The sequence below is a fragment of the Hippoglossus hippoglossus genome, unplaced genomic scaffold (assembly GCF_009819705.1).
Source record: "Hippoglossus hippoglossus isolate fHipHip1 unplaced genomic scaffold, fHipHip1.pri scaffold_85_arrow_ctg1, whole genome shotgun sequence".
NCBI classification, from domain to species: domain Eukaryota; kingdom Metazoa; phylum Chordata; class Actinopteri; order Pleuronectiformes; family Pleuronectidae; genus Hippoglossus; species Hippoglossus hippoglossus.
The window spans coordinates 11,434-33,230 of record NW_022986837.1 but is presented as its reverse complement, the minus strand read 5'-3'; the positions used below and the strand labels follow the sequence as shown (position 1 = coordinate 33,230).

Here is a 21,797-nt window from a genome sequence, read left to right as displayed (position 1 = left end):
ATCCAGTGTTCGTTCAGTGAGTGGGTGAAGATATTTATAGAATTTGTTTTTTCTCTACCAACAGAATAAATCCCCACCTGTGGCTGCAGGGGGCGCTGTTGCTCAGTAAACGTTACGCTGTGTGGCTTTAAAATGCAGCTCCAGAACTCGATTAGAAATAATCAGAAAACAAAAACAGTAACTTTTCTTTCAAAATTCCTTTATTTGCTCCGTTGTTTTTTCAAGCAGGTTTTTTTTTTTTTTTTTTTTTTTAAACGATTCCCTTTTATATTAATGTAATTAAAAAAAGATAAAACTCGGGATCTCTTTCGTCCGTATGTACAAGCGAGACAACAATGTTTAATAGGAAATTACGATGAACACGAAAGAATCCCTGCACGATAACGCTGTAGAAAACAAAAAGGACAAAAGCGTGAGAGTGGAATCACACACCTCTAGTTTACAGCCCCGAACTTTAGCAACAAGCTCACGATCTCGTTCAGACACACAAACACAACAGGAAGTCAGCCGGGCGCGTTCAGGTGTGAGGTGCAGAGTGTCAGGGCCTCACACTACACAGCGCAGCAACGACTTTCAAATAGAGGGAATGGAACACACAAATTCATCGTGTCAAGTGTACACATCTAACTCACACGCTCGCACACACAAACACACACACTCTGAGTGACAGTTTTCCCAGCATGCAGTGCAGCGGTCCTCTCCTCAATGGTCCAGTGTGTCAACAACTCGTCTTCTTTCTGATTCTCTCACAACAAAAACAACCGCAAAGTTCATCCTTGCGTTTTCAAACACACGTTTACCTCCGACTCTAACGAATGCACTATTCACATGCAGTCCAACGTGGGGGGTGGGGGGGGTTATGGCACAGAGAAGAGCTCTGATTACGTCCTTTACATCAGTTTGATCAGTTTTACTGGGATCTTCATCGACATGAACAAACCACAGACTGTAAAATAGAGACGGAGGACATGACCGCTCCCAAAAAGTGAAGCCAAAACATCTGATACCCCCTGGTGGCCGCTTCATTTCTGTACAACGGGAGGGAGCGGGAGAGACATGTCGTCCATCTTTGTTTTTTACGGTCTGTCGCGCAGCGGTCTGAGCCGAAGCTTCGCGCCGCTAACAGCACGTTAGCACTGCTGGCGTCGCACTGCTCTGCAGACGAACACGTTTGTCACGTCGCAAATTTGTTTTCTTCACATACACATGCATGTCTCCTGTATGGAGGCCCAACTCTGCCAAGTTAAAAAGTCAGAGATTGTGAATGTCTCACAATTTTAACTTAGACTAATCAAAATATTGACTTATACGTAAAATGTCATCTCCATTATTATAATCTTGAAAAATTTAGAGAAATTCTGATTTGTATGTCAAAAATTCTGATTTACCTTCGCAAATTTTTTTAAATCGTGTGTCAAATCATGTCTCGTGAGGCAAAATCTGGAATTCTAAAAGTATTAATTAGAGGTAAGTTTACTCATAACTAACTTTTGATGTTTCCCTGGCAGCGATGGTCTTCCATACCGGAGAGTAGATTCTGATCAATAGCAGCAAGTTCTTTAGAATTAGAAAATAATTCAGTGTCATCCCACTTTAAACTTCACTGTGGATTCAACAAAATCTGAGGTTTCTGGTGGATATCTGCAGAACAGAGGCCCACACTGATGGATTTCAAGTAAAGAGATGCGCAGAAGCTCGCCGACGTTTCGGTGGACGCGGCTCTGAGCCGGTTTGAAACGGACTCGGAAGTACGGTAAGAACATTTCTGCGTCTTTCCGGAGACACGAACACACTCGGATCAGACATTCAGGCGACACTCAGAACAGTCACGTCTGGTTTCCAAAATACATTCTGTACAAAAAGCAACCCTGAGTCTCTTCAGACGCTGCGCAGCCTCCCGCCCTCTGGATTCTGTGTCACTCACTGGTCCCTCTGCCGTCGCACAACGCTGGTCCCTTCTCCGACAAGCCGACAAGCCGACAAACCCTCAGACACACACAGACACACTCTTATTTTTCTGTTTTTTTTCCTTTTTTCGCATTGATGGAATTGTGTTGGCGTTTCTGTTTCCCCGACGCGAGTGGAATGGAAACCCTCGTCGTGAGAGGAACGTGTACATAAGGAAAGGATAAGGGCTGGTCGTGGGTGTCGACTGACGCTGCAGCCAATGACTGTCTCTCTTTTTGGGCCCCCCCCCTCGTCTCCCTTCCCTCACGTCTGCGTTACTGGCTGCTTCTTTAACGCTGAATTCCTCTCTTCTGCCCAATCAGGAGTAGATGGTGATGACCTCACTTCCTCCGCCTCTGACCAACAGGACGCGCTCGAGTCCTTCTGTCAGAACCTCGAGGAACTCCATGTCTGGTCCGCGAGTCAAGGGGAAATGAAAACGTTTTGTTACGCGTCACTACAGGTGAGACAGTTGGTGAATGCAGACACACAAACAGAGCGACTCAACGCTTCCTCGAGAAGCCGCAGGTGAGAAGGATACAGTTCTCGTCTCCCTCCGTGTTCCGGGGGGGTCCTGGCATGTTGAGCAGGACGAGTCGGGCGTCGTGGGACTTGTTGGCGATGACCTCGTTGAGTTTGACGGCGGTGTGCATCCGCCTGACGTTGGAGTGATCCCTGCAGGAGAAACACAGAGCATCTGAAAAACAGCCTTTATTCATCTGCAGCGCTCCGACCGTAGGGTGGAAATAAAGATGGAAGACACACGGACACTTTGAGACGATATTCAGATTGGGTCACAGTGGCTGAACTCTCTACTTGATGTTTTATGGCGTCCAGTCTGTGACCTTGTGAAAACGCTCCACTCACGGCCTGATGCTGAGCATGTCTCTGAAGCCTTCGGGGGTGGAGCAGCCGGAGTGCGTGGCCCTGTAGTGCAAAGTCTTCTCTTTGGTCCAGGTCATCTGAACTCGACGGTTGTGTTCACAGTTGCCGCCCCCGCTGCTGTTGCCGCCGCCGCCGCCTCCGCCTCCGCCGCCGCCTCCGCCGCCGCCGCTCGCTGCCCTCTCTCGCTCGGCGCCGTCTGTGTCGTCGTCGTCGTCTGATCCGATGCTCGTCAGACGCAGCATGGAGTTGCGGTCCTTCACCAGCTGGGCCTGACGGACAAACACAAACATGTCGTTTCTCACCTCGTCACCGTTTGGACCTTTGTGTTCTGACTCCTCCCTCTTCTACTCCTGACTCCCTGTACCTGTGCGCCTCCTGTGCAGGAGTCAGAGGTTACTCCGGTTCTCCTGCACCGGGGGGGAAGGACTCACCTACAACACAAGGTCACCTAATGTGCTAACGACACAAAGGGAACAGAGGGCGCTCTGGGGAACAACTACAGGGACACGACAGCGCCGGTGTTTTCTGAGAGGACGGACCTGAATCAAAAGGCATCTGAGATTCAGAAGTGAGTGATGCAAAGAGAACTGTGACTTGAATCCTTCAGATAAACAACATAAAGAAGAACGGCGGCATTTTTAAGATATTTGTGATTTTTAAAAGTCTGAAAACAATAAAGTTTGCAGTTCTCCAGCCGCCTGCTGGCCATTTGAGAGAATACAGGTTTCAGGCAGGTCGACATTTGCTTCACTTCACAGTCTACGTCCATTTTTATTTACAGTTTATGAGTTTAACCATAAACCTTGTAAATTAAAAGATAAGACAAATACAACCAAATACATAGAGCTTGAATTAATTAACTAAGCATACGTGTAAACGTAAATTCACACTTTGTTTCTGTGTTTTTCTGAAGGATTCCACAGAACTCGAAGCTCAGATGTGTTCGCTGATCCAAACCGTGCGAGTGAGAAAACGTCTTTGCTGCGATTCTAGAACGAGACAACTGACGTCCGAGCTGCTCTACGTCACCGAGCCGAAGCTTCACCAGCAAACTTACATCGTCGAAGCTCCAGCGACCCCTCTGAGGCAAAGGGAGACAACAGCAGCTTTAATAGAGCCGTGGGGGGGATGGTGTTCGGATCGATTCTCACAACGGATTTTAAAAAATCAAATCTAAAATGCTGAATTTCGATCATTTGACATCTTTTTTGTGCCTCAAATTAGATTTCAACAATAAATTTTATGTGGAAACTACGACTGAGTATCAGGATCCTGTTGAAGAAGACATTTCAAGGATAATGTTGTAATATTACTGGTATAAGTCGTAATTTGATAAGAAAAACTCTAATATTTTAACTCTAATATTACGAATTCATTCTTGTAAAAGTACAAATGTTTTCCTCGTAATATTAAAACATTATCCTCATTAAATTATGACTTCATTCTTGTAAAATAACATTTCTTTCTCGTAACATTGCAACATTATTCTTAATACTAATATTACGACTTTCTTCTCATAATAGAACGACTTTATTTATCTGTCCTGATACTCAAAGTTCTACTAGAAGCATTTCTACATCTAAATAACACGTAGTCACATTTCACACATTCGTTCAGAGGAAACTGCTGTTGCTTTATGTTGTGTGTGTTTTGCTTTATATTAACTTCTATATTTGATTTGATTTTCTCGAACATTTTACACGTTACTGATTTAATTCTGAGACGATAACTAACATTCAAAGATTATATAAAAATCAGCTCGTCTAACGGCTCAAGATGTCTGAAACCTTCTGGAGTTTACTGCGTCTTTTAACTTCCTCTTCTACAATTTGATTAAATTCATGAACTTACATCTGCCCATAACCACTGACCTCACCTGAGACTTTGAAGCGCCACCTGCCTCTGGCCTACTGCTGCTGCTACCAGGGTTTCCCTGATAAAATGATGCACGACATTCACAAGATAGAATAAGATGTGAGTGTGTTGTGACTCATCTGGCACACAACTCATGTTCATGTTGACAGCGACTCAAACCCGATCATCTAATCACGGATCCCAGGTCACACGTACAGTTCAGGTTCACCTGGATTTAATGTTCACGTACAGTTGGACTTTTCTCACCTCTCGTTCCCGGTCGGATTTAGAAAGTCGCATCTGTCGGAGCATCTGGGACCTCTGCTCCATCATCAGGGTCCGTTCGTACGTGTACGCACTGATGTCGCTGTCGTGCTGAGCGAAGAAGAGCAGAGGAAAACGGAAAGATGATAAAGATTGTGTGGAGACAAGTTGTTCTGTTACCTCTCCAACAAATCCAACAGAGTGAGACATCTTTCCAAACAATGGTGTGTGTGTGTGTCTGTGTCAGATAGATGTTCAAACAGCAGCGGGAGCAACGCACCATCTCAACCACTTCCACCTCGGCCTCTATGCGGAGGTGATAGAGGAAGGTTGCCAGATCCTTCTTCATCTGAATTGAATTATCCTCCATCTGGGCCACTGTGAAGATTCTCATCCCACATTTACGCCACACCTGAGAGGGGGGGGGGGGGGGGGTGAGGACAGTCAAACAAAGCCGCTCGAAGCATCACATCCTCTCAAATTTGAAAAAGATATTGAAGATGCATTCAGGGACCTTGTGCTGGCGCAGGAGGAAGGGCAGCAGCATGAGCATCCCCCCGTCGTGGACTATCCACCAGACGTCGATGTAGCCCTCGGTGCAGGGTTCACTGTTGCTGGGGAACAGAGAGATGTTTTTGGGAACCAGCAGGGCCAGGTGGCCGGCTGTGGTCACCCGCACTGTGTCTGCAAGGAAGAGGAGAGGGGGGGGGGGGGGGGGGGCGTGTTTAGTGAGTTTAGTGAAAAACAACAACAGACGTGACAGTTCAGAGCTGGTGGACTCACTGATGAAGGTCTTCCAGGACTGCGGGTCCTCGCTCTGCCTCCAGGCGTGAGGCCAGCCCATCACCACGGTGTTGGGTTTCATTCCTCCCAGGCCGCTCGACTGGATCATGTGGCTGATGCCTTCGCGAGGCTTCTGGGCCACGATGCACTGACAGAAGCCCTTCACACGCTCCTTGTCCATCAGGTGCTTCAAGGTCTGAGCAGGACAAATACAGGTGAGATCATGAAAGTTTTCTAGAGCAACAAAGCTTCATGAAGATCATTTCCGACCTGCTCGGCAGCGAGCGCCTCTCCGTAGCTCTGCAGGAAGTTTCCAGAGACGACGGTGCCGACGATGGTCAGGCCCTTTCCCGCCTTCAGCTGGCTGGCGAACGTCAGCAGGCGAGGAGACTTCACGTGGGCGTCTTCGTCGAGCTTCAGCAACACTAAGAGCTGAGGCCTGGAGAAGAACAAGCAAGACACGGATTCACCCGGAACATCGAGAGGATCAGTTTTCTGTGAGTGTTAAAACATTTACGTTGCTGATAAATCTGCTTCGTTTGACATTTTGCCATCTTGGTTTTTTTGAAATTAGAAGAATCCATATTTTGGAGGAGCAGGGGGCGGAGCCTGACAGAAGTACTAGAGTCACTTTCTCAGAGACTTTGATAGAAACTACCAGTGGAGTCGCCCTCTGCTGGTCAGTCAAGAGAATACAGGCTTTAGGCACTTTGCTTTTCAGTCTACATTCAATTTACCGTTATATAAATAGAATTCAATTATAACTATATATAGAAAACTTCAGGCTCTACAGAAAAATCATTATATAATAATTTTGAAAGCAGTAAAAATAGAATTGGGATACATGCGGGTGCCTTTTGTCAAAAGTTGAAAGTTGTTTTGTTTTCCAACATCATCTTAAGATCTCGTAAATGAAACTGTTCATGTTGGGGCTCAGTACCTCCAGTTCTTGGTGTGTGGTGGTCCCTCTTCCAACCTCAGGAGGGCGTAGCGAGCAGCACTGAGTGACAGACCGCGGATCCCATCCCCCCACTCTTTCTCCGCTCTGACACACACAGGTGGAACATACATATATATATATAAAGATATGAAGATTTAAATGCTCTGATATGTCATGAGTATTCTGTGACCTCCCCAGACAAACAGCCATCCAGGGGACACAGCTCCATGGCAACATACCCGTGATACTCGATATATTTGTAGATCATGCCTGCGATCACCATGGCGATGATTGCGTAGTACCAAGAGGATATGAACATCAGCGCCAGGCAGATGATCATCCCCAAAAATGACAAGGCCCTGGACACAGGGGAACACCAGAGGCAGAGATCAGTGCCTGTGTAAAGCTGTGATGTAGTGTGTGTGTGTGTGTGTGTGTGTGTGTGTGTGTGTGTGTGTGTGTGTGTGTGTACATACCAGTGGTAGTAGGAGAAGCGTGGTCTCCAGTTGGGCGTTCTCAGGAGGGTCTGGAGGGCACAGGCCAGGTTAACGAACAGATAGCACATCAGGAAGAACCTAGATGGAGAGAATATGAATCAATCATATTAATAACAAGTGAGAGATATCCACCCCCCCCCCCCCCCCCCCCACTGCTACACAGCTGTGTCTCACATTGTGAGGATGGGAGCCACCAGGTCCAGAGAGGCGATGAGAATCCCCAGCTCAGCGATCAGGCCCGTCAGCAGCAGGGCCCAGGTGGGCTCCCCGTTAGCCTTCCCATGTCCAAACACCTGGAACAGTGGACAAACGCACAAAGGGACAGTCAGTGCCTGAAGAAAACACTTTCTAATGACTACGATGTGGATTTGAGTGAATATTTGCAGCTCAAACCCGGAGGAAGGGGATGACGTTGTCCTTGGCGATGGCCTGCAGGAGTCGTGGAGCCCCGGTCAGCGACTGCAGGCCTGCGCCACACGTGGAGAAGAACGAGCCGATGACGATGACCCAGGGCGTCGGCCACGCCAGAGTCCCCACCACGAGATTCCCTTTCACCGAGTCGCCAAATCTGCAGGAGGGAAAAATACAAGTATTTTGAGTACAGAGGGGAACAGAGAGAGACTGGTTCTTTCACCACAACAAGCCACACAAACACTAACAGACGGATTCAAGATGGCTGACTGACTTGTCTCTGAGGACCACCCCGTCGATGCAGGCGCCGAACAACACGACACTGGTCAGGTCTGGACGAGGTGCTCAGGGAAACAACCGGCCAATCACAATGAAATCAGTGATACATAAAGCTGAAGTGAGCGGGTTTTCATTTGACGTGCAAATTATTGTAATAGATCATTTCATGTAAGTTAACAAGTCAAAAGAAGCAGAAGACTGTTGTCGTGACTTCACGGAGAAAAGCTGATTAAAATGTCCTGATTTTAATCAGCTGGTTCCTGACCCGTGTGACGTTATGAAAGGATACAGACGATGGAGGTGGTGAGGATGGCGAGGATGGTTCCAATGGGGATCGAGCGCTGGGCATCTTTCAGGTCCCCCGACCGGTTGGAGCCAGCCATTATTCCTGAGGTGAAAAGCATCAAGAAGAACCGGGTATCGTTCGCTGGTCGAGCGTTTCAGGAAGAGAAAATGACAACAAAAAACAGAAATGTGCGTACCTGTGACCGAGGGGAAGAAGATGCCGACCAGCAGCGTGAACGAGGTGGTGATGTCAGCAAACACATAAGGCTGGTGGTTGGAGGCGGGGTGTGCAAAATGAGAGGAGTTGACGGAGCCTTTCTCCACCACGTCCCCTTTACTGAGGTAGGAGCTCCACACGTTCTCTGTGAGGACCAGATTCTGTTATTATTACTTATCGCGCCTGTGTTGATGTGTTGTAAACAAAAACACGGGATTCACACACAAACACACTCTACCTGAAATGATCCCACTTGCCAGACCGGGGATCCCTTCGATCTCAGAAAAATTGTTGGACATGAAGTATTCGTCGCAGGAGGCGTTGAGCGCCGGGCCCTGGCAGAACTGCTTCCAGAGACATGTGGTGTCCTCCACCGGAGCAGGAATGTGGCTGGGGTCAAAGGTCGGGCCTGCCGTGCTGTTTTCTATCGGGACGGACACAGGACGTGAAGAAATCTGAATGGATGCGACTAAGCTGTCGAATGTCACTGAACCCACCACTGGTGATGGTGAAGTTGACGTCCTCTCTCTCCACGGGCTCGTTGGCCGTCAGCGGGAGGGTCTTTGCACACTCGCTGTCGCCGATTTCATGCCCGTTGATGGTTCGGTTTCCCAGCATGCACACGCTGCAGACAGACCCAGCAGGTCAGTCAACACGTGAGGGTTTAGCGATTGGTCAGCGTTTGTTTTTGAAAAAGGGTTAGATCAATACTTACGGAAACTGTGGCGGTTTGAAGGCGGAGACCAGCGCTCCGACGTAGATGGAAACGATGGAGACGATGACGCAGGCCAAGAAAATGGAGGCTAGTTTGTTGACGTACTTGACGCCCACAAAGACCAGCAAGGACATGAGGAGGAGACAGATGGAGCCGTAGACACGCATGTTGTTCAACATGGCCGCCGCTTCGCCTTCGGGGTAGTCGGACTCAAAAATGGCCGCCTTGGGTGCTATGTACATCTGGAGGAGGGAGGGAAATAAAAGTAGACGTAATATTATTATCAAACCCCTTGGAGAATGGGCGCTAATGCCAACTAGAGTAATAACAGACATCGTGGTGGTGAAAAGGAAACGACAACGATATCAATAACTTCTAATAATGAAGATGAAAAGGAGGAGGGACCCACCAGCAGGATCTCGATGGCTCCCAGGATGTACATGGCTCCAGCAAAGGTGGTTCCCAGGTAGAAACAGATGCCCACCGCCCCCCCAAACTCCGGACCCAGAGAGCGGCTGATCATGAAGTACGAGCCTCCCGCTGGAGAGGGGGAGGAGAGAGAGCGAGAGGGGGGGAGGGAGAGAAAGAGAGCGAGGCAGGTGGTACATCAGGGTAGTACGACAGAAGAAGAAAAATAAAAGATAAGGGTGGAAAGCGATGAGGAGGAGGAGGAGGAGGAGGAGGAGAAGAGGAGGAGAAAGAAAGACAAGAAGAGGAGATGGGATGGATGGTTAGTAACAATTTGATGTTAGGAGGCGGGGGGGGGGGGGGGAGAAGTCAATGTTCGTAGAAATAAGCACAAAGTTCTACATGAAACATTGGTGCAAGAAGACAGAGCAGATCTTTGGTCAAATAGTATCTGCAAACAACTGCTGGTAAAAGACTGGGTGGAGCTGACTGGGTTTAAAGAGTGTGAAGGCTGGTTGTCAAACATCAGGACTGACAGGTGGCTTTCTAATATCTTTAATGTTCAGTCACACGGTTTGATCTCTGCAAGTCAACAACTTGCACCGCAGCTTAAATCTCATCCAGGTTTTTTGGGGCCACGTGAGCTCAGATACAATTTGAACCAGTTCTAAACAGATCACATGAAGCTGTCGATCAGAAACAGCATCTACACGTTCACTACCGAGGCAAAGTGCAGAAATCAGTGTTTGGTTTCCAAAATGCACCTTAAACAAAGAGTGTGTACATCAGACAAACAGGTAACACAACGTCGTGATGGTAATGTTGCAGGTTTGAGTTCCGTGAAACACAACAACATATTCAACAGAGAAACTAAAACCACTGCAGCAGCCGCTCAGGAAGTTTGCTAACGGAGAAACGCCGGCTCCGGAAAAACTTCATGAACTGAAAATAAAAAAGTAAAACAACAAAACGTCTTCAGTCTCAGTAGAAGGACGGAGAGGGATTTGGGAAGCCAAACACTTTTGGTTACTCCTTTACTTTCATCCCTGGACTGTAAATAAAGATGGACGTAGAAAAAAGAAGCTAAAAGAATCCAGATCCTCCAGATACAACCTATCAACTACTGACCTCTGGCAAGGTCGTGATTTCATCAGTCTGTTATTCAGCAGGACTCATTTTGGATCTGAATAAACTAAACAGATTTAATTAATTCTATGGTGACAGCACTTGAGCGGAGCTGTCATGTCGTCCATCTTTATTCACGGTCTCTGTTTTAACCACAGTTAACAACGTGCACACAGTATTTACTACCATCTGGAACGAGATGGTGAGAGAGCACGAGCGCTCAAAAAAGTATGGAAATTAAATGTATGTAAGACAAGTTAGACGTTAATTATCTATGTTACCTACCAAGAGTTTTGCTTTCTACGTTCAGTTATTACAATGTCACATGCTCGTGGGAATATCTCACTACTTTGGCATTTAGGCGACTCGGCTAGAGGCGTTTTAGTGAGAGGTCAATGGCGGATAAATGTCCTGGGTATTTAATGTGTGTGCAGACAGAGAGGGAGAAGTGGACAGAGGGAGAGACGGGACAAAAAGAAACAACATTTATTACAGGAAGAATATGCACTTTATCAACGCTGACGTAGCAGGAGGACGGGAAGGAAAACAACCGGGAAATTCATGAATCTCACTTGGTTTGGAAGACTCCAACATGTCGCCATGAAAAATGTGGAAATAAGTTTCAGCTAGCTGTGACCGGGTGGAGGAATGCACTCTACAAAACTATTTTTTGACAAAGTTAATACAGAGGTGTTAATGATGCTCGACAGCCGACGTACGCAGAACAGCACATCGTACCTCCATGAATCAAAGGTCAAAACTTCAAGGTGAGATTTGACTTGAGGTTTAATGAGGGAGGAGAGGAGAGGAGAGGAGAGGAGGAGAGGAGAGGAGAGGAGGAGAGGAGGAGAGGAGAAAACATACCTGGTACGACTCCGTTAGTGGCGATCGCACTCATCGATATCGCAGTCAACATCGTCTGAAATGGAGAAAAGAGACAAACAGCTGAAGTTAGAAGGTTTTTGAATCACCCGTCTGATCCCGCCTGCCAACTGACCCCAGTACTCACACAGCAGCAGCATATGAAGACGATGGAGAGCGCCTGCAGCACCCCGGCGTTGCCCACCACCCAGGTCAACCGCAGGAACAGGATGACGCCGAAGATGTTCTGCAGGCAAGGCAGGTAGACGCCCATGAACGTCCCCATCTGTGGCGACTGGAGGGAACGAGAAGAGTCACCATCGGCATCGAAAGCCAAACGCAGCACAGAACGTGAGGAGAACTCAGCTGTGATTACGTCTTTAATATCATAAAGACAGGATATAACGTCCTGAGTGAGACGGACGATATCTTTGTGTGGTGGGAGGAAGTGGAGACCCGTCGTCCATCTTTATAAACACTATTACTTAAAGCTTCATTTTACCATATTCCTTTATTTCAACTATATAGTCATTCCGTTAATATAAATGTATGATTAATTCCAGTTAACTACTTTACTCACGTATCCATTTTAATAAGTTAAGCCCTGACACTACACCACCATGACACACCGGACTGAAGTTAATGTTTGTCCTGAACACACATTGTGGCTGGAAGGAGGATTAACGATGTTTTGGTTCGACTCTCACTGGCTTCAGTCGGCAAATAAGATCCTGCAAACAATCGGAGCGGGGTCGGGATCGGCCAATTACTCTGAACCGCCACAACAGAGTCTCATATCGGGCCAGTCGGCTCCGTATCAGCCGAGGTTTCAGAGCGGATCAGGGGGACGACCTGCTGAGCTTTCACTTGCAGACGCCGAGTCAAGAGGTCGATAGTTAAAGATTTCACAGGGACTCCGGGTTTAATCCTTAATGAGAATCTTAAGAGATCCGTCTTGTGTCTTTACTTTTTATATCTGGATGTTGTTTAAAGTAGCAGAAACATGTTGTGTTTAACACTTATTACATATATCCGTTGAGGACGTTTCCTGCTGTGATCATTTCAACTCTGTGCCCATAACCATCCTCCTCCTGGTTATGGCCGCTGTGGTATAACATCATATTGAACAGCTGCTGTCAACGGCATCAAAGTGCTACAGATCATTTATGCAGAAAATAACTGAGTATTTAAAATTTGTTGGAGCTGAATCAACAGGGATTCCCGGGAAAAGTAAATTGCGGTTTCATCCGAGTGAAACAAATATATTGGTACATACATTTGTGTCTGGGGCATTTCCGAAGCTGGTATTGGAATCAGAACAACTCTATAAAAGCTCTGTTACGAGCTTCCCTTTGCTTTTATTACTTTACTGTATCTTTTAAAGTTCTCCTGAGGACTTGGATGTTTACCTTGCCGGGTTTCTTCTTCTCACCGATGCTCTCGGCCTCCTCGTGCTCCTTGGCCCCCTGGGTCAGGTTGGTGTAGTTGGCCAGACGACTGAGCAGAGAGGACACCTTCGGCCGAGTGTCCATCTCCTCCTGTGAGATGAAGAAGACGAGGGTAGAAGAGAAAGGGTGAGGAGGATGGAAGGGAAAGAGCAGGGACAGGTTGTAGAAATGAAAGGAAAGCGTGGAAGAGCATAAACATGATGAACAAGTGGGTGAAGATGAAGAAAGATGGAGGAAAGAAAGGATGGAAGGCAACAGATAGGACGGGGGATATCACACGGCTTGTTTAATACGTTGTTGGAGATAGAAACAAGTTTCCAGGGACCTTTTAATCTATAAAAACTAAAATGATCATTTTTTAGAATATTTACAACATGATTAAAATGTGTTGGGTGACAGTTTCATCAATGTTGTGTGCGAACCTCAAATAAGGCCAAGTTTCTGTCGTAGAAATCATCATCATCCACCCCGTGACTGTTGTTGATGTACACGCTGGAGATTTTAGAGTTTCCATCACCTGGACACAGATGAAGACAGAATGAGACAAAGAGCAGAGGGACACAGCATCTTCGCCATTTTCATCCCCGTCCCCGCGGCTTTTTGAGGTCGAGTCGCTCTCAGATTCATTTCTCCCTCGCGCAGACACGCACAGTTTCATACATTGTCACCGACTCAGTTCCACCTCAGTCAGCACAGGCCTCTGCAGCAGCAGCAGCCGCTGAGTCAGCAACATCACTTCCCTCCCGGCTCCGCCACTCTCACGCTGACGGCAGCGAGCGGCCGGATGCAGTGAAGGACTTAAGTGAAGGACACTCGACACACGACAGGACTTGAGACCCAATTCATGGTGGAAGGAGTCGACTGTGATAACAACGTTGTGTTATGTGTAAAAAAGATTGTTACTCTTTGTTGTCACCTTATTTCTGAGTGATTTTCTTGGTCTAAAGTTAAAACACAAACGATTTATCAGACGGTCAATAACAATCAGACGATTTGAGGTGTTGATTTCGGTTTCAGCATTTAAGTTTGTCAATATAATAACTTTTATATTACAGATTAAATAATGCAGAAAAACACTGTGGCCGTTGTTCTTGTGTTTTCTTTGTATTCATAGTTATTTATAATAAACTTGTAAAATATCAGGCCTCAACTACATGTCTTTGTCGTAAGGGTTTTTAAACAACATCTTAGGAGTCATTGATAATTTATTTTTTTAATATATATCGGACAATATATTGGTATCAGATATGATTGACTGATATCTAGTGTGTATCCAGCTTGATTGAGTTTAATGGGACTTTTCTCTTTCTAGTGAAATCCCAGTAACACTACTCACAACCTACGTGCATATAAATTGTACAGAAAAAGTTGATTTTAAGGGATAATAAGCCGATGACTTTATGAACCACTGCTTTACATTGTAAAGATGAATTCATATTCTAGAGCCCAGACAGAAAACTGCACGATACACAAGCTGAAACATCCCACAATGCATCAGCTACATTTTTAGACCAGAGCATCTGCTGGTTACACAAGAACAAAATACCAGCATGTGGCTGGTGGGCGGTAACTTCCCAACACATTCCTTCATGTGGCCCAGAGGCAGAGTGAGAAACTAATGGTTAATATTCAGCGGCTGAGGCACGTTGGCACGGTGGGAGAAGATTAACCAACTTGCTCATTGGGCTTTCGTGTCTAACTGTTTTCCTTCATACCATGAAAAGGTGTTTTGGATGAACACAGATACTCGTGAGTGAAAGTAGTTCACACGTTAGTCAGACACGGATCGAATGTCCCTCTGGTATGTTTAACGTCTAACCTGTTCATCAGAGACAGAGACAGAGACGGTGTCAGTGTCTTTTGGTTTCAACACTTCCCGAATGCTCAGACTGTCTGAGCCTGACGGGCCGGACTCTGCCTGACGTCAGGGTGACACCGCAGGCGCTACAGTTTCCCTTCTGTCGTTTAACAGAGAATGAATCTGTGCTTGATGACCTGATGTGGAGCAATTAATCAATTATAGAGCTCAATTGATTAATCAGCGGATTTGATAAATGCTGATATGACGAATTCATTACATTACAGAATGAACAATGCAGATGAGAGGGGCATTTATGTTTATATTTGAGTTATTTACAACTACGTTTATGAATAAACTGTAAAATATCAAGCCTCAATTATGTCTATGTTATTATGGTTTGATAACAACATCTTAGGAATCCTTGCCAATGATATATGTAAATATATGAATATGTAAACATCATGTTGAATGTTTCAAACTGGATTTTTGGCAGAAAATTATAAGTTGGTCTGACAAAACGAGACAAATAGAGAAAAACCTTTTACATAATTATGTTTTTTCACTATTTTCTGACATTTTAAAGATCAAACAATGAATCAAGAGATAAAAAAACAAAAAAAACAATGACAAGGAAATAAAATAAAAAGTTGTTCTTGTCTCGAGTCAAAATTCTGCAGATCCTGTTTCTATGAGATTGTTGACTGAAGGTTTTCGACAGTTGGTCGAACAAACAAGACGCATGACGACACCAGCTTGAGCTTTGGGAACTCGTGAAAGACGTTTTTCACCATTTACACTCTGTTCGAACGCTTCTTCTTACCTATGAATATGTGTGGACAATACACTTTTACCTATGAATGTGAGACGTATATGGCCTTTTGCTGTCTGCGCCTCTGCAGAGGAAAATAACAGTCCTGTAAATAACTGCAGCTTTCACGCTCAGGTTAACACGGAGGAACCCAGCTGTCCACAGTGTGCGTGTTCCCAAGAGGAGAGGAGATCAGCACCCCTCAGTACGATGCCTGTGTGTGTGTTTGTGTGTTTGTGTTTGTGTGCAACCGGTAAAGCAGAAAGCTACTGGAGCCAGATGTGCGTGTGTGGACATCAAATTCAACATCTAACTTTATTGGCATCAAAACCAAACGGATCACGGAGCTTTTGACCTTTCTGAAAATAACCCTCTTCCTCCGGCCTCTTCTCCTCTTCAGGATCTTGACTCGTTCGTTTTTAAACCGCAGCTTCACTCCCGTCAGCTCGCTGCTTCTCTCTTTCAGCCGCCGGGCAAACGCTGATATTTTGTTTTTGCGTGGGCGACAGACTGAGAGATGGACAGGGCGGTGTGCGTTGTCCCAACAGCAGCCACAGCATCACAACGGCCTGATATCGAAGCTCAATCGGATTAACCAGCTCGATTTCTATTTATGGAAGCTCACTAAACAACGTGGGGCATCCTCACTACTATGCAACTGCTTGAGTGGATCAGTGAAGCTAATACAGTTACATCTCTCCACGGTTATCACCCCCCCCCCCCCCCCCCCCATCCCCCGGGGTTGAGCCTGTGAATCAGCACAGCTATTCTTAAACACTTGGGGAGAGTGAATTACTGCACATGACAACTGCACAGTCATGGCAGCCACAGGGAAAGTGTTTAGTGTTTCCTCTTCGTTCACTCACCTGGACTCCCGCACATCTTCGTGTCAAACTGGACTCAGGCTACATCCATACGACCACGTTTTCAATCAGAGACGATCACTGTCCACACGAGCTAACCTGTACGAACTAACACGCCTGACATCGTGCATCACGTCATCACTCATGTATAGAAGCATTTGGTTGTTAGTGGCAGAATTGTCGTAGATTGCTCGTCTCCTACGCAAGTAAACAGTTGTATCATCGTAAAAAAAAAATACAGAATTTAACTGCACAAGCTGTTAGCTAAGACAACAGGGTCAGTGATGCTTGTTGCGTTCTACACTGGTAGCCGAGGCTAATCTGACGAAACAGCCAAGGCAACGTCATGACCGAAAAAGAGCCCGTTTCAGATGGAAACCCAGTAGTGAGGGAGCAGCTTTACAAGATGTAGGCTGAGCGCATGTGAAAAGGTTTCTGCTGTCAGCTGCCATTAAGTGAAGAAGTGAATCAGTGGCTCTGCGGCGGGCTGAACGGCAGCAGGTGGGGGATGTGAAACCTACATGAAGATCACACAAGGTGCACATTTCACTTCTGTTATTGTTCTCACCGCCGGCTCAGTGCAGTAACGGTGGCGTTGAACTACTGCTCAATTTGTCCCGGCCCCCCCGAGGCAGCACCCTGGGGACCAGCGCTTACTTAGGAAACAAATGTGCGAGCTTAATGACCCAGAGAGCCATAAACACATTTTAAAAAAACGCCCTGTTAGACTTGAGACATGCGTGAGGATGAATCTAAAAATAGCACTTCTCTTTCGACTTCCCATTCGACACACTTTGGACACAGAGCTGTTTTAAACCCTCGTGAGCTTGAATGTCTTTCTTGCCGACGGCCTCACTCCCACAACGATGGTCCAGCTTGAGCACAGCATGATGGATCTGGTGTTTCCCACAGAATCAGGCTCCACCATAGACAGTAAAGATGGACGACGCGTCTCCAGTTCCTCTCACTTTCTACAAATGAAGCCCAAATATTGCAGACAGCAACACTGCCGCTTTGCGTATTCAGGGCCAGAGGTTGTGCAGCAGCGGCCGTGGTGTAGAGCCGCGGGATTAACGCCCTGCCGATCCAAGGCCCCTTTCTAATCTGCAGGCGGTTGTTAAATTACAGAAAATACTACGAATAAGGAAAAACAATGGAAAGAAGAGCAGATTTTGATTTTCTTGGACTGACAATGAGGTGGAACTGTTGCACCCAAATAACAGGTTCACAGAGATGGAGTCATACTGAGTTCTCGTGCTTTCACTCTTACGTGTCCTTCATCCTCAAAACGATTTCCCTCCAAACCAACACCGATTTGTCTTTACACAATTTGTCCAGTGACGACGTGCTGCTGAAAAAGGGAACCTCTCTCTCTGCAGGGATTATTCAAGTATCGACTGGTTCACGTGTTGTGTGACATGACATGCTTATTTCTCAGCCGGCTGGCTTACACGTGGATTTAGCCGCCTGTGTCAATCTAAGCAGTTAAGATTATATGAGGGATTACAGACAATAGAGTGACACTTTATGCAGACTGCTGTGATCTGCATGTAAGGAGCAGTCGTGCCAGGGTGTTCGTCCACCATAAAGAGCGTGAACACGCCTCATGCTGTATGTTCCAACGTTTAAACATTTTTGTACTCGTCTGTCTTGTATTTCTCGTGCGCTCTTCACCTTGCTCTGTGTTGCTGTGGTCGGGCGTCTCCGTCCCTCCTCCTCCCGCTGTGGCAGTAGTTGTCGATGTCTCGCTGAGCGGGTCACTCCGATTGACGCTCTCCCGGGAGCCGAAGCGCACGCGGGCGCCCGATCGGGAGCTGATGTCCGGGGATGTGTCCGACAGCCCAGGGAGGTCCTCCGCCTTGGTGGGCGTCACGGTGAAGCGCACTGATGCCATGGCAACTCACTAAGAAGTGGAGAGGAGAGGATGTTATAGGGGATGGAGGAGAAGATGGACCCTAACCCTGGGGGGGGGGGGGAGGCTATCTCCCAGGTGATGCTGAGGTATCGGCGGCCTCTACAATTAGTCATTTTGCAACTGCAGTTCCCCATTGAAGCAAACTGGTCGTTCACCACCGGTCACGTGAAAGATAATATACGACCAGCACAGGACATATAGAAAACAATGAACAGGATCTCAGTATCTTAATGTGAGACGTGCATGTCCTGTGAATTCCAATGAGGAAAAGCAGAACTAATCTTATTTTGTCTGCATCTATATTGTGCATTTATACTAATATATTGGCTGATACATCAGTATTTATTACTGCCTAATATCAGCATTGACCAACAAATATCCATCGTGGTTGGGCTCCAATTATCACCAAGTGGCAAATACCGTTTTTGTAATGCATCTTTAACATATTGCAGGCACAAGAAAGTTGAAAAAGAAGCACTGAAGCTCCTTGTTTGTGTCTTTAAGTTTCCTTCGCGCTGTTACTAAACAACAGAGGCGGGTTCCAACACGTCACTCCACACTATAAAATATGAACAAAGCCGTCGGTTACTGGTGAAGTGACTGCGGCTCCATCCTCCCACAGCATGACAGCTCTCTGGATGAGGGAGGCGTGAAACAATAACCAGTATGAACCTCGGTGTCGAACTGGCGGGTGCAAAGTCAACTCCCTCCGAGGTGTCGGGGGAATAAGTGACAGGACGGGTGGATATGGATGAACGGTTGTTTAAGCTTGGTTGATAATTTAATTATTAAAAGCAGGGCAGTTTGAACCGGTTGTGCTGGTGCTGCTGCCTGCTTCCCTCTCGCTCTGCATGCAGGGGCAAGGCACAGGTTCCTATCACGCAGTCTGCCTCACTCTTTGTCAGGAGATGGACAGAGAGGGGGGGGGGGATTGTGTAAAAGGCTGAGAAACACCCACGAGAGGTTATTAGTCTAGACAAACACATTCACACCTACAGGCAATTTGTCTCCACAACAACTCAACGGCCGTTTCTTAGGACTGAGCAGGAAACCAGAGGGATGTTTGTACTTGTTTCGAACCCGAGACCGTCTCTAATTCGTCTCAATAACCAAACTGTTCTGATCCCCTCGAAAACAAGTCCTCACGTTCCGTCCACTTTCGATCCAACCATCTATTATTACTACAGCAGGAAGATGAGCAGAACATGTTGTTCTCTCTCTGGTAACTCAGCCTTGATTTCCGCCTATTTAAGCATCTCAGAAGATGTTTGTCCTGCTCACTGACATTGACACGTGCTGGTGATAGGCTGCCCCCCCCCCCCCCCCAAGCGCCCGAACACAAGTTGTTATTTAGATCTCGTTCTGTCCGGAATCTGAAGACTTTCAGTTTACTGTCATGTAACAGAAAGAAATGATTCAAATCCTCACATTTTAACTCACATTTTATAGACTAATTGAGAAAATAATCAAAATAATCGTCACCTGCAGCCCTGAAATGTTTCATCCGAGTTTAATAAAGAATAAAAATAATCTACAAGCCGGCGGTAAATCAACTCTGTGTTAAACCTGCTTACAGCGATATTATTGTACTTTTGTTGTAAATGTTATTGTGATAAATACTGATTTAGTTTTATCGCCCAGCCTCAAACATTACTGACGTGAGGAGTGAATGTTTAGCTTTCAGACTAAATGAGACATTTTAAAAAGGTATATCTGGGTTTTTGGGGCATTTTACACAATTTTCTGACATTTTACAGACGAAACAATTAAGCGAGGACTGGAGAGAATAATAATTTCTGTCAAAAATAATCCTTACTTGCAGCCCAGGGATTTAATATAGGGGTGTTTAAAATACTTCAGCATGGCAATACTCATTCTATTATTATAAAATCATAATTTAAGAAGTATTAAACCAAAACAGGGAGATAGCATGGTCCCAGTTAATATTATAATTTAACAAAAACATAACCAAATAAGTCTTTATCATCAATTAGGATAGAAAATACTGTTGCTATTATTATAATAAATATATGAATAGGAGTCAGCGTGGTCCTGTTGTTCCTCCTCTACCAGTCCGATCGATCAGCTGCTGGTGGGAGAGCACCAGCAGCTGGACAGCACCAGTGAGGAGCCACTGGTGCTGTCCAGCTGCTGGGAGAGCACCAGTGAGGAGCCACTGGTGCTCTCCCAGCTGCTGGTGCTCTCCCAGCAGCTGGAGATGCTCGCCTGTTAGCCGCCACTCACTTCCCATTCTAAGCCAATTAAGCTAACCATAATAATTCTGGCTGGAACCGGTCCCTCCGCACCTCCCGTGTCCCCGGGACTTGTCCCCCGGAGCCGCGGGGACGATCTGCTCATTCACCCGAGGACCAACCGGACGCTGCTCGGCGGCTTCACGACAAAAGCGAAATGCGGCATCTGGCGTGAAAACGTCGGCGCTGTAACGCGTCCGAGGCGGCGGAGAGGAGCCGGGAGGCGCGCGGCAGATGTGGGACCGAGCGGGGGTGTGATCGACCCCCGTGTTTGGGGGGGGGGGGGACAACGTGGAGGGTCCGAGAGTCAAACACGCGCCGTGAATAAGACGCGCGTGGAAGCGGCGACACATCCCGGGGTCCAGCGTGGGGCGCGAGGGGTGGGGAGGCGCAGCTAGCCGAGGCTAACGGCAGCTAGCCGCCGCCGCTGACAACCCGTCACCCCCGCGGAGCCCCGCGCTCATCTCAGCCCGCCGCGGAGCCCCGGGCCCCCGCGCGGCGGACACACGGGGCCGTTACCTGGCTGCGGGTCCCGGTGAGGAGCGCTGCCTGCGCGCGGCGGGTTCCTCTCACATCTGGAGACATTCGGCACTTTTGAGTCCAGACGAGCCGACACAAAAACAAGCGAGAGCGCGCGGCGTGTCCCGCCTCCGCTGCCGTAGTGCCGATCTGCCCCGCGCACGCGCACTGACGGACGTGCTGTCAGCGCGGCCTGGGAAATGTAGTCCGGAAATCAGAATCAGGTGTTCGGGTAGTTCCCCGATAACTTGTTTCTGATCATCACGACTCCTGACGGGAACTTTTCCTTTGTTACTTTCTGAATAAAAATCATTTTTGTATCTCATATTGAGTGTTTCTTTGCTTTGTTTGAAATAAATGTGTTTTATTATTTAATATTCCAAGTATTCATTAAATATGTTTTTTGATTAACACAAAACATTATTTTCCTTTTTCCTTTCTTACTTTATAAACACATGGGTCAGAAATGAGTCGTACAGTGTGTTCACTACGGAACACAGCATGTGGGTCTTGTTCTACAATCCTTTACTAGTGAGAAAGAGAAATATGAACAATACTTTTCTGGCTAACTAACCATTAAATATAATAGTATATACTGAATAGACTGATATGCTTTTGATTATCCTTATCTGGAGTGCAAGTATGGCTGCTCGCAATCATTTCAGATTTACGGCTTAATGGTCATAATGATACTGCATGAAGAACAGGATGAGGAAGACG

The 21,797-nt window shown here is 46.7% G+C and overlaps 1 protein-coding gene across 3 annotated transcripts; it reads right to left on the bottom strand.

Moving 5' to 3' along the window:
• Positions 1–2,030: 2,030 nt before the first annotated feature.
• LOC117759052 (solute carrier family 12 member 6-like) lies at positions 2,031–21,217 on the bottom strand. Of its 3 annotated transcripts, none has more exons than XM_034581034.1 (27): positions 21,078–21,217; positions 18,066–18,294; positions 13,342–13,436; positions 12,881–13,009; positions 11,620–11,766; positions 11,475–11,529; positions 9,487–9,617; positions 9,078–9,319; positions 8,860–8,987; positions 8,601–8,786; positions 8,343–8,507; positions 8,150–8,248; positions 7,856–7,913; positions 7,564–7,738; positions 7,345–7,463; positions 7,150–7,248; positions 6,913–7,032; positions 6,674–6,778; positions 6,004–6,172; positions 5,734–5,929; positions 5,465–5,634; positions 5,231–5,362; positions 4,954–5,061; positions 4,709–4,768; positions 2,815–3,101; positions 2,489–2,622; positions 2,031–2,358 (listed from the first exon to the last, which is right to left on the bottom strand). In XM_034581034.1, exons 2-27 carry the CDS (start codon positions 18,283–18,285, stop codon positions 2,267–2,269), a joined length of 3,621 nt encoding a protein of 1,206 aa, XP_034436925.1. In that variant the 5' UTR covers positions 18,286–18,294; positions 21,078–21,217; the 3' UTR covers positions 2,031–2,266. The 3 variants fall into 3 exon arrangements, with proteins under 3 accessions (XP_034436925.1, XP_034436927.1, XP_034436928.1); XM_034581036.1 differs by having other exon boundaries at positions 4,709–4,765; XM_034581037.1 differs by lacking the exon at positions 4,709–4,768.
• Between the last annotated feature and the right edge of the window lie 580 nt (positions 21,218–21,797).

What these genes read in the sequence shown, in the direction of transcription:
- LOC117759052 (XM_034581034.1), bottom strand. Translation starts at nt 18,285, where the DNA reads ATGGCATCAGTGCGCTTCACCGTGACGCCCACCAAGGCGGAGGACCTC. An exon ending in GAAACTTGGCCTTATTTGAG is followed by an intron (nt 13,010 to 13,341) that starts GTTCGCACACAA and finishes TTCATCTCACAG; the next exon opens with GAGGAGATGGACACTCGGCC. An exon ending in CGCTTCTCCTACTACCACTG is followed by an intron (nt 7,033 to 7,149) that starts GTATGTACACAC and finishes CCCTGTGTCCAG; the next exon opens with GGCCTTGTCATTTTTGGGGA.